This window comes from Drosophila innubila, chromosome X (assembly GCF_004354385.1).
Source record: "Drosophila innubila isolate TH190305 chromosome X, UK_Dinn_1.0, whole genome shotgun sequence".
In the NCBI taxonomy this organism is placed as follows: Eukaryota; Metazoa; Arthropoda; class Insecta; order Diptera; family Drosophilidae; genus Drosophila; species Drosophila innubila.
The window spans coordinates 15,432,383-15,444,751 of record NC_047626.1 but is presented as its reverse complement, the minus strand read 5'-3'; the positions used below and the strand labels follow the sequence as shown (position 1 = coordinate 15,444,751).

The 12,369-nt window shown below is 37.5% G+C and overlaps 2 protein-coding genes across 2 annotated transcripts; both read right to left on the bottom strand.

Moving 5' to 3' along the window:
- Positions 1–2,201: 2,201 nt before the first annotated feature.
- LOC117793636 (protein cramped) lies at positions 2,202–7,185 on the bottom strand. The gene is made up of 7 exons (XM_034634004.1): positions 6,943–7,185; positions 6,128–6,720; positions 4,733–4,936; positions 3,305–4,665; positions 2,834–3,236; positions 2,488–2,648; positions 2,202–2,428 (listed from the first exon to the last, which is right to left on the bottom strand). Exons 2-7 carry the CDS (start codon positions 6,666–6,668, stop codon positions 2,327–2,329), a joined length of 2,772 nt encoding a protein of 923 aa, XP_034489895.1. The 5' UTR covers positions 6,669–6,720; positions 6,943–7,185; the 3' UTR covers positions 2,202–2,326.
- A 431-nt stretch (positions 7,186–7,616) lies between these two features.
- On the bottom strand, positions 7,617–11,834 carry LOC117793572 (syntaxin-4). The gene is made up of 7 exons (XM_034633926.1): positions 11,698–11,834; positions 9,882–10,094; positions 8,603–8,696; positions 8,298–8,540; positions 8,157–8,230; positions 7,858–8,106; positions 7,617–7,752 (listed from the first exon to the last, which is right to left on the bottom strand). Exons 1-7 carry the CDS (start codon positions 11,728–11,730, stop codon positions 7,681–7,683), a joined length of 978 nt encoding a protein of 325 aa, XP_034489817.1. The 5' UTR covers positions 11,731–11,834; the 3' UTR covers positions 7,617–7,680.
- Positions 11,835–12,369: the final 535 nt, after the last annotated feature.

Genomic DNA, 12,369 nt, shown 5'->3' with positions numbered 1-12,369 from the left:
ATTCTTCCTGTATATATTGGTCAGGATGTAACAGGCCATCCCAATAGTACTATCTGATTAATCTACTAGATGTCTGCAGAAACAAAAAAGTTTTTTTTACTAAACGTAAATTTGCATCCGATTGTTCCTTGGGCAGTTAAATGATAAGCTTAATAATGCGATTTGGACCTAAGTTGATCAAGCTGTAACATATGATAAAAAAGACACAATCTGTGAGTTTGGTTGAACAAAAACAATAAACAAAAAATAGTCTGATACTAAACAATTCACTCAAAGTGAATTTACCCCGAATTTCACCCACTTGCATGTCGGGCTTTCCAAAAAGCCGTCTTGTTGCATGATAAAAATCGTCTCAGCTGTGTTGTGTAAAAATTTCAGCCTCTTAGATCATACGGTTTGGACTCCACAATGATCAGTCAGAGCTTGGCATGGTAGTGCATGAGTTTATATATTTAAATATTCAGAATTGTGTCTGCACGTAAATATAAATATAATCTTTTTGGGACGTAAGATCTAAGAAATAAAATGCTTTCCATATAACGAAGGAACGCCCTAATGCAGTTGTAGTCAGCGTTTTTAGCTAGAATTCCAAGCGATATATCATTACAAGTTAACGTAAATCTTATGAAGTGGCACGATTATAGTAAGCAATTGTTTACATGAGGTTGAGATTGAATAACCGTTAAGATGTTAAAATATAGATCGACATGTGTATGCAAATATGATATATATTTATACGTGTATATGATTTATATTTCTTTATGGAAAGGCAGTTTTAAACCTGAGAGGATTAAATAAAAGATTTGCATAAAATCAAATATGTACATACATAACAATCATAGCAATTACTGCAAGAGTGACTCAAAAAACGCATTTAAAGTTTGTAACTTGGTACCATCTTAAAAGAATTAATTTTTTTACTCTCACATGAAAAGTATACTATACAAGCTATAAATATAACATTTTTAAACAGTAAAGAACAGAACATAAAATATTGAATATTCGTGGATTATAGTATACATATGTAATGACAAAATAAATTGTATAGAAAATATGTACGTATGTACACATGTTCATGTGAGTCAAACATATGATTTTGTCATTGATTGTTCTATGGAAAAGTAAATAATGACTGAGCTTTGTATACCCGTACACATGTCCACAGGCACCAATACAATTATTATAATAAACACCTTCTGCTATTGTTACCTATAGTATAATATGAAGTATTATAAAACTGGTGGTTCCTCGCAATTCGAGGGCGGAAGGGGAGGTGGGAGAAAATTTAAAACAAACTTGATCTGCGTGGGGTCTATAAAAGTCTTTCTACCAAATTTGGTTTCCTTAGTTCTTATCAAGAATATATGTACTTTATAGGGTCAGGGATGTGTCCTTCTCCCTGTTACATACATACCAACGAACACAATATACCTTTTTACTTATTTTTTTGATACCGGGTATAAAAAGATTAAATAGAACTAGTGTTAACATTAACACTGGCACCTTGTATCATAAGACCAGCAATTATGTGCGCCTTTTTTTTATTTTAAGTAGTTAAACAACAAAACCCGCCCTAAAATGTTTTCCATCTTGACCTAATAACTGTAATTAGCAATTTGAATTTACGATTTGCAAACATTAGAGGCACACGAGCGTAATTTTTGTTAAGACGGGGAGGCTAAAAAGTAATCATGGAGGAGATAAAAAACAATTTAAATTGGATGTATATACAGGTTAAACTGTTATTTATTTATAGGCATTTATTTTTTACATTAAAACTACAAGTTTAACTTCTTAGTTACAAAAAAAAAAAATATTTTAGGGAGACTACAAAAAAAAATAGGATTAGGCTCTACGGGAGCCAAATAAAACGGTGTGAGTGCTTCATTTATAATACTTAGGAGACATATATGAGAAATAAATATCGAGCATGTGTGTGTATGTTTACAGTTAGAAATAATTATATAAATTATATTATGGTAAATAAAAAAATAAAGGACAATTTGAACATCACAAGGCCTAGTGCTGTGGTTAAAAGGTTCGTTGTATAAACATAAATTAAAAACTAAGTTTAATAATATCTCATTTTAAATGTTTGAGTTCTCTTCTCTCTCTCTCTCTCTCTCTGTTTCTCTATATATATATATCTATCTTTTTCTGTTCTGTGTTTCCGATTTTCCTGCCTTTTTTTTCTTATAGTGTTTTTGGAATTGAAAATTGTGTTAAATAATAATACGAATACTTTTTTCAACGCTAATAAAAGGACAATCAAATTCTAGCTTGGCTGGTCCACAAAAGGTTTCGAGTGTCGCCAGGATGGCCGGCGTTAATCCTTCTCCTGCTGCTGCAACAGCGCCGAAATTTCCTGAAATTTGTGACGAAAATCAACGCTGCTTTCGCTAATCACCGACAAACTCGACGAAGGATCCTGCATGAATCATTTTAAAATTAGCTAAAATACAGTAGTAGTTATTTGCTTTCGCTTACCAGTATGTCGCGTGTGGCATCAAAATCGTCAAGATGACCCAGCAGGCTGGTCAGCGAGAAGTCATTGATGTTATCCTCCAGCCAACGTGAATTGGATGTGGAATCGCGCAGCAAATGCATCGGACTGACGCTGCCGGCATTGCCATTGAAAAAGTTTTGCGCTGTTTGAGAAAAGAATAGAGAGTTAAATTGCTTACATCACGATGTATATATGAACAGTCAAGTCCGGATATAGTGAAGCAAGATTAATAGGTTTTCGAATGTTCTAAATAATAAGCAATTGTGTCAATTTAGCTGTTCACTATATTCAGTATTCAGACTCGATTGTATTTATAGGCCAACTCACTCGTGGTCTCGTCTTGAGCGCCCTCGGGCAATGTAGTGCTTGTGGCGGCGGGCAGCGTTGTTTCCTCTTCTAAAATGTCCAAATTTGGCATGTCCAAAGCACCCATCACGACGCAGCCGCTGTCGCTGCTGTTGCTGCATTCAGGTTGCTGCAGACTTTCGCTGTTCATGCTGCTGCTGCTGTTGTTGTTATTGGAGGTAGTCTTGGAAGAAACGGGCATGGCCAAGGCAGAGTTAATAAGACTGCTATTGCTACTGCTACTGCTGACTCGATCAATGGGCTCGAAGAGACCATTTTGCAAATTGCTCAAGCTAAGCACATCATAGGGACGTGAAGCATCTGATGCGGGCGGCAGAATGCATCGTTGCACCAGCACATGGCGCGACAACTTCTGACGAGTGAGCTGTAATTTTGGATGGAATTTTTAATTTAATAATTATAATGGAATAATTTATATTTGTTTGTACATACTTTTGCCAATTGACGCATTGGATCAACAATATTGGTGATGGGTCGGCGCATGGGAAGCATGGGAGTGCGGAAGATGGACTCGTTGCCATCTGTGGAAGTTGCAGCAGCTGCTCCAGGGCCAGCAGTACCATTTGCCAGACTGCTGAGCCATTGGGCCTTGGTGATTAGATCGCGTTTGCGATCACAACTGTGTCCACAATTGCATTGACGTTTACGCACACGTTCGCTTAGATTGGCAACGAGCAGAAGATGCTTCAACTTATTGCTAACCGTGGCCGTTGTGATGGCCTTAACGCGTTCCGCGCTATCACAGTCGTTAGTATTGTACGGCAGCGATGTTGTGGAGGATGTGGTGGAAGCACTGACGGCCGTTGAGCTACTCGCCGTTCCTAGCTCAATATCGCACCAATAATACTCGAGTTCCAGCTTGGAGTCCTGTCCCAGCACAACATACAAATCGCCAATGGTTATGTCCGCCGAACTGGACGCGGTCCAGCCTTTACGTATGCGCTTGATAGCCTCATCGCTAAGCAGCGGCTTGAAGTTACGTGCCGCTGCCTTGGCGCCCTTACCGCCAGCGCCCAAAGCATCGTTACGCTTGGCACGTGTTGGCGCCGGCGCCGGCGGTGGTGCGGCAACGGTAAGTGGTACAATTGCTGCTGTTGGTTGTGGTGCAACTGCACCTGCAACTCCTGCTGTTGGATTCGTGCTAACACTGCTTGTGGAGACTGTTCCGTCACCGGTCGTCAGACTAAGCAGTTCATTGATCTCCTCGCTTAGCTCATCTCCGCTGGTATTTTCCACCTTCACAGAATTGCTGCCCTCCGCGAGTTCATCCAAAGTCTTCTCTTGCGCCGGACTGGACGTCGTCTTCAGCTTTTTGGACTCCGGCGAACGTTTCTCTGAGCCGCTTTCGGTGCGTGCACGCTTTGCACTGGCGGCAGCTGCAGCTGCTGTGCTCTCCAACGTCTCGCTGCGCACTTTGACGCCCAAGCGTTCCTCGTATGCGGTTAGGCATATGTTGACGCTGCTTAGATGCGCCGTAATGCTCAGCAATGGACGATGTATGGGCACACCGGGCTTTGGCAGAAAGCAAAGTGACGGCTCTACCGGAGGATCGGGCGTTTCGATGACACCGGCAACGCCACTGGGCAGCAACTGTTCCTCGGACAGTCGAGCATCAGCGCTGCGCCATTTGTACTCAAACGTTTTGATAAAGCTAATAAGCTTCTTGTGCAGCGGCACAATAGCACGTCCACGTGGATTCTGTGCCAATGATTGAACACGTCCAAATGCCTCCATATTTGAGGGCTGCACTAGCACCTCTATTTTATTGGGCAGCCTTATGTCCTCCAGTGTATCTGTAAATATGAATAAATATACATACATCAAAAGAGTCCGACTCCATATATTTCAATTCGATCTCACCATCGAGCTGATTTAGACGACGCAAAGCCTTGCAGGAAGGCGTCTTGATGCGTATGTTTTTGCCCTTGCAGCGCACGATGATGTGACCCTGATAAATCAGTTGCTTCAGTTTCATGAAATGCTTCTCTGTTAGAAACTGCAGCTTGCGACGCATTTCACCATAGTTTATCAGCGTGTACAGCTCCTGAGCGGGCTTCTTGAGCTCTATAAAGTTAAAAGATAGATTTATATTCTTAAATACAAGGATCTGCTGAAAAGTCATTGGTTTAGGTAGGAATACATCATTTTTTAAATTCAATTATAATTGTATTGGATCCTTTAAGGTATTTGTCATACCAACAGAAAGATATTGATGTGCAGATATCAAATCAAATGATGAGACGTTAGAGCAATAACCGGAATATACAGTTCTGAGCATTTACAACTATTCTAAGTCGTTTAAAGGTACTAAAAAGGGCACTTATTATAATAAGACTACGAGTTTTGCTACGAACTAGTTCCGCCCCACCATACTCTCCGGACTTAGCCCCCAGGGATTATTATCTAATTCCAAATATTAAAAAAATTTCTCGACGGAAAGATTTTAGTCTAATCAGGAGGTTATCTGTGAAAACAATTCAGTTTTTGGTTCATCCAATACACTTGGTGTTTTTGTTTCAAAGCTGACTCTTTTTCCCTGTTGGCGCATTGGCACTTTTTATTAGAATCGGCGTATATTTTTTTTCTTATGATTAATTTAAAGAAAACATTTTTGAATATCTAGATATATTTGCTATCGTACAATTGTAGAAAATATATATTTTTTAAAAAGTGAAGAATAAATAAAGATAAAAATTATGCTCTATAATTTTTTTTTAAATTAAATATTTTCGATTTAATAAGATTTTTAAGTTACTTACTCATACTTCAGATATGAGTTGAAAAACTTCGTTTTCCGTTGGTGAAATAATTTTGCTATAGAGTTTGTCAGGAAACAGTTTTGAATAATAAAAAAAACTTATGTTTATTTTAATTCAAAAAAGTGAAGTCCAATGGATCTGGTTAAATTATATTTACTTGTTTTAAGAACCATAAGAATCTAATATAAAGTAAAAAATTAAATATGAAGAAACGGTTTTATTTTCAAGACCGTTACTTAACTAACTGTATGTAAATTAGTAGTAATACTAAAGTAGAATAGGCAAGGTTTCCTAAACACTTAGATATAAGAATGAAAAATAAATAAATTAAATATTATTTTTTAAGTACCTCTACGAATCATACTATTTGGATGACATAATGAAATTAAGGAAAGGTGGGATGATGCTGAAAAATACATTAATTTCCATTCCTACTTGGGCCAATGACTTATCAGGCGACCCTCGTGATTGTACGATTGTTTGACTATGAACTTACCATCGGTGAAGCGGACATATTTGCTGATCTTATGATATGTTTGATAGTAATGCTGTCGCACTTGATCCTTGCTCTTGAAGCTGTGATCGCTGCTCGAATTGCGACGCTTCAACTTGGAATTGATGCAATTGCCGATCGCCTCGAAATCCTTGCCAAATTCGTTGAGCGCATCAAAGAAACAATTGCGCTCCACATTTGTCCAGGTCGTTTTGTTGGCCGCCCGCATCTGTGAGGGCGTCTTCTGGGCGGCCTTCTCCTCCTTCTTGCTGTGCTCCCGCTCTGTGGGCGGCGGTGTCATCGGTCGCGTTAAATCAAGTTTCATTTTTTGTATGACGCGTGCACTGGCACGAGTGCCCGGACAATTCTGTGTGGTCACCGAACCAAGCAGCTCCTCCGGCGGCTCAGCACTGACGACGGTGGCCATCTTAATGTGAACTCCCTTGCCATTGTATGTGGATGACTCGGGAGCAACGGCAACAACAGCGACAGCTTCGTTGTTTGCACATTTGACATTCTTACACATGCTGTTGTTGTCTTCCATTTTATGCCAATGCCCAATGCCTGTGGCTCCCCCCCCGCGACAAACCAAGAAGCTGCAATGATCAATGAATTATTTATTGACACTATTTTAGCACTGAGCGAGCTGTCTAGTTTCTTAGAAATACGCGGTTAAATAGAAAACTTTGCACGACGCCAGCGAAAAAATGGCGCTCGCTAATGGGTCAAAAGTGAATTGCGTTTTGTTGCGTTTGCTTTGCGTTGTGGCATTGTTGATATTTGGACACTAGTTGCATTGCACTCAATTGTACACTTACCTAAAGTATAGTAATTATTTATATATCGTATGTTTTGTTGCCGTTCTGTGTTTTATTTATCTTCATTGTTTTGCATTTTTAGCAGCGTATTATGTTATGTTAAGTCGCGGTTATGCTAATTCGCTCTGTTAACATAATAATAACATAGACATGTAAAATTTTCACTTACATTGCTGATTCTGCGTTTACGCTGCTCTTTTTGCGCTAACGTCGCTCATATTGCGTGAAGTTTGTGTTAAGTGACGGCTTATCATGTCTCACGTTAAAGTTGCTGTTGTCTTAATGGTCCTCAGTGCTGCCAGCTTAGCTATTTCAAAGCCAGTTTTGCCTATTTTCCGAGTTCGACGTTTAGAAAAATTTTAAAATTGCTTTTAGCCGGAAATATGGGTACTTTAAATTGCCATGTATATATTCAGCTTTGTTTTGCTATTAATATTTTTTCTAAAGCTATGCAAAAGTGCACGCAAAAATGTTTTCCAGTCAGAAACAGCTATTTTTTCCGCTAAAAAGTTGGCAGCAATAATGCCAATGGTCATTGATTGTAAACAAAAATCAGCTGACTGGTGTAATGTACATCCCTGTTTCGACAGACAAATACAACTCTGTGCAGTCGCGACGCCATTGTGTGGTGAGTTTTGCTTTTGAATACTGAAAATCAATTCAAACTCAGGCCATTTAGGAAATATATAATTTTATTTGCCTTAAAAATACAAAAAAAAATTGTTATGAATATTTACATCACAAATAAATACCAACAAATACTAAAACTAACACTACTGCGACGAGTATAGCAATGAGAATTATCTTTTTCTGCAAAATTAAAAGAATTTTTCACATTAAAAATAGTACCAAATTAGCTGAGGCAAGAATATATTTTGAATTACAAAACAATATTATCTATTACGTAATACTCACCTTCCGCGCCTTCTTTGCATAATCGTTCGCCTTATCCAGCTCATTAGCTCCCTTGTCTGTATAAAGCGTTGCTTGATTTGCATGGAACTCCACCCGTTGTATCGTCTCGCTCTGCTCCATGACCAGGGTTTGTATTCGCATAAACAGGGCATGAACATCTTCAATTGACTTCTCCAGCTTCTTCAGCTCGTTAAAGCGATCCATAAGATCTCTCAATGTTTGTCGTTCCATTTCCGTCTCTTGCAAAATCTTAATGCATTTGTTAAAACCGATCAATATAAAGCATAAGAACAACTTACATTGTCTACAAAGAGTTTTGTCGTTTTGTTTTCGATAAGCAGCTCAATTTCTTGTTCACTGGCTTCCGAGTTGACTGTGTTTTTAAGAAATATGATTAAAATACAATTTCTATTAATGCAGATTTTCTGCTAATCACTTACTGATCTTGGAATGCATGCGCAGATTCTTTTTAATTTTTGTCTCATAGTTTTGCAAGAACAGTTCATTCTTCTGCCAGAGATTGATGTACGTCTGGTACAGGCCATAAAACAAAGTGCGCTTCATTCTCGCCTCCAAACTGTAATCCGTCTCTGGTGGCATATTCGCTTTTAACTCCTTGAAACGAGTCATAAGCTGATTGCCCAGACGCAGATTTTTGTTGTGCAGTTCATCCATTTCATTCTCTGTATACGACACGAGTTATCAATGTTCGATCTTAGTGTCCAAATGTGTTCACTGTACCTACCGCTAAAGGTGCGCAGATTGATTGTCTGGGACATGCGGGACATGGCCTCCAGATTGGCAGCAATTTGTGATAGTTGATATCGAATTCCCGAGTACTATAAAGGAATAAAGAGAGTTAGATAAGTTTCAAATATAATACAATACATCAACCCCATATTATAAAAGTATCGTATGTAACAACACGCATCTTCTTTCTTTGTGCAGCCAATTTAACATCTTTTTTATTTCGGGCAATAATTTGGTGAAACAAGTTATACTGATCTTAAATTTGTAGGAATTAATTTTAAAAATAACATTCCCCCGAAATATCACATTAAATTCCTCGGCTTTAAGTTGTCAAACGAAAATGAATAGATTCTGTTGAATAATATATTTAAGAAACATCATACTTGAATAATATTCTTTAAACCTTTTTTTATGTTCGATAATTTGAAAAGTAAAGTAAACTTACTAATACAATTTTTATTCAGATACATCAGTGTAATATTTTGTGACAAAGCTAATAAAAATATTCACAGAAAATGGAATAAATATATATATTTTTTTATATAATTTAAGAAGTTTATTAATGTGCAGTAAAAATTTTGGAGCGATGACCCTAGAGCGAGATTTTTTAGATTTAGATTTAGTTTATCAAAACAATATTTTTATTATAGACTCGATATAGTATGACTTAAAAATATATTGAATAAAGGTTACCAATTATGTTTATTTAGTGTTATAAAAACTATTATTGTATTGTATGCACATACACTTTGATAAGATCAGTTTGTCAATTTGACTTATTTAATGCAAGATCTAGCTTACAACAGAAATTTGTTTGAGTAAATTTATTGATCAGTTGCCAGCTGTGTTCTCTTCTCGATTTATAGCAAGGGAAGAGCTCGTGATAAGATCTCGGCACTTGAGAATGCATATTTGCCTCGAAGCTGTGATAAATTGTTAACAAACTTTAGCGTCGTTCAGTCAACACGATTTATACATAGTATTGGTATGTGTACATATATATTCATGTATTTAATTTATAAATAGGCGCTGTAAGCTATACGTTATTGCTTATCACGGGTTCGCGGCGAAACAATTCGATTGAGTAATACGCTGAAGTCGCTGTCGCTGTCGCTGTCACTGTCGGCGTTGACGTTGTCGTCGCTGCTAGCGTCGCTCTTGACTTAACTGATTCATGCGGTCGCCCAAAATGCACGATAAATACAAAATTTGTTTTTGAGTTACACACACACACACACACTCACATATATATATATATATATATATATACTTACAGGATTTAAAATGGCATCCAGATTGTTGCCGTGTTGTGCCATTTTATCCCGATCCTTGTTGTTGTCACTGTTGCTGTTGCTGCTGCTGTTGTTGTTGTTGTTGTTGCAACTGCTGCTGTTGTTGCCGTTGAGGGTTTCTGTGGTGGCGTTGTAGACGCTGAGCAGCAACGAACCGTTCGAGGATGACGACGTTGAGTTGGCGCTCAACGAACGCTGCAAAAAGTTAAGGAAACGACGTTTTAACGGTTTACAGTTTACAGCCAAAAAGTTCTATGGCAATTGAAACTAAAACTTCGGCAGACTTCGTAGACGACGACAAAGACGAAGACGAAGACTAAGAAAAAGACGATCTATTTGCCCTCTCACATCTGGACAGTGTAATGAGCAATAAATGCGACCAACAACTTAAATTTGTGCAGTGTTCCAACGAAAATACATATGTGGAATGGGGATACGACCGCTCGGTTGGGTGGCAAACTTTATCGCCCTTATCTATGAGCAATCTAGGTGCTTTCTGATAAACGTACACACTCCCACACTCCCGCACTCCACTTTCCATCTGACACTCCCATATGGAATGGGTTAACGTAATGTTAATGCCGTTAGCGTAGTATTTGTAAAAAAAAAGCCTTCAGCTCAAGTAATGAATTGAAATAGAGCTTTACGACAACCACTGTGGGACTTTAGTGAAAAAACAAAATGATATCTCTTTTTCGAAAACTGAAACGAATTATCTACTGATTTGCAGTGGTTTTTACTTGAAAGTTACTCACACTTGTAAGCATTTTACAACTGAGAAATGCCATAACTTTACTGTATGCTAAATTTAGATATAATGTCTTGATAAGCTAAGAACGGATAAAGGAAATTGCATTTGAACTTTACGTTTGAGAAAGAAATACAATACAAGAGAAAGGTTCTATTGTCAAGTTTCGACCGCTCGTTCTATGACAGATTCATACTATATATGATATGGTGATTCAATTTATACAATATTTGCTCAACATGTAAAAGGATTTTCTTTTTAGCGCATATTTTATTGCTTCTTTTATTTTAACTCAACATTCAATATCAGAATATATTTTAATTTATTGCTTTATGGTTTTTACTGAAAAAACTGTATAGTATACATAAGGCTTAAGACATTTCCAGAAAAAAAACAATACTGAAAATATTGCATACTAAAAGTTTCATTTTACTTCTGATCGTATAAAAATAGAAGTGTAAATTTATCAAAAACATCTTCAGGATGTATAAAGCAATACCTCAATATTTTAAGAAATTTTTTTGAAGAAAAACGGTTTTCCTACTGAATATTTTAAGAAATTTTTTTGAAGAAAAACGGTTTTCCTACTGAATATTTAAAGAAATTTTTTGAAGAAACACTTTTCTTACTGAAAGTTAATTTTCGACCGTTTGTTTCTGTGACAACAATATAGTGATACGATCTGAGCAGTTCCAAGATGGCTATGACGCAGCTCTTCGTCCTGATCAGGAATATGTACACTTTAAAAAGTCTGTCACAACTTCTTTAAGGCGTTACACTTTGTGTGATATACAAGCATTTTTTTTCTTCGGAATTTTAAGTATAAATTGAGTGCACTGTTGTCGTTTTTCACTTTGTTGAGAGAGAGTGAATATTGGAAATCCATGGATGCTTTTGCTTAGAATTTGCCCCACTGTGATCGGACAATTAGCACTACGAGCCGAAGCACATATAAAATCCCCCAACCACCCAACATATGGCAGTTTTGAGAGCATTTTGAAATATAGTACATACGAGTGTGACTGCAAAATATTTAACACTCCAACTTACCTGTAAAAGCTCCGGTAGTCTATCTCTGGCCATTGTGTGTGTGTGTGTGTGCGAGAGCTCGCGGTTGTTGCTATTGTAACTGGTTTTATTTTTTTTTTTTTTAATAATTTTTGGTTGATTTTGTAAGCAGTGACGCTCTTTATTTATTTATTTTGTTTTTGATTATTTTTTTTCATTTATTTAAATTGTTTTAAGGCACTTGATTGCACATTGCTTTAATTGTTTTAATTGTTTTCTTTTTTTTATAAATATAAACGACAGTTGCCGTTGTTGTTCCTGTTGTTCTTGTTGTTTAGTGTTCGCTGTTTGTTGTGTTATTGTTCTGTTTTTGCATAATGGACGTTGTTGGAGCGCAAGCTGCGCCTTGAGCTTTGGCCAGCGTTTATTGTTGTTGCTGTTGTTGCTGTTGTTGCTGCGTTTTGCGTCCTCTTCTTGAGCTTGCGACTTTTGCACAACGACAACAGCTGTGCTTTAAACTGTGTGTATGATTCGCAGCCAGTCAGAAAAACGACGTGCGAGAGAGCGAGCGAGCGAGCGAGAGAGAGAGAGAGCAAAGTAGTGCGATAAGAAATCTGATAAGCAGCAGCGCTTATCAAAGTTAAATTCACGTTGCCCTTGTATGAGAGCAGGACAGAGCGAAAGAGCGGAAAAAAGCGAGTTTGCTCAATATTC

Bases quoted from the DNA above. Each gene is read 5' to 3' on its own strand.
- LOC117793636 (XM_034634004.1), bottom strand. From the start codon at position 6,668: ATGGAAGACAACAACAGCATGTGTAAGAATGTCAAATGTGCAAACAAC. The intron at 4,666-4,732 runs GTGAGATCGAAT...TCATATTTACAG, and splicing joins TCGTCTAAATCAGCTCGATG to ATACACTGGAGGACATAAGG. The intron at 3,237-3,304 runs GTATGTACAAAC...CCAAAATTACAG, and splicing joins CAATGCGTCAATTGGCAAAA to CTCACTCGTCAGAAGTTGTC.
- LOC117793572 (XM_034633926.1), bottom strand. From the start codon at position 11,730: ATGGCCAGAGATAGACTACCGGAGCTTTTACAG. The intron at 8,107-8,156 runs GTAAGTTGTTCT...AAATGCATTAAG, and splicing joins CAAAACTCTTTGTAGACAAT to ATTTTGCAAGAGACGGAAAT. The intron at 7,753-7,857 runs GTGAGTATTACG...TTAATTTTGCAG, and splicing joins ATGCAAAGAAGGCGCGGAAG to AAAAAGATAATTCTCATTGC.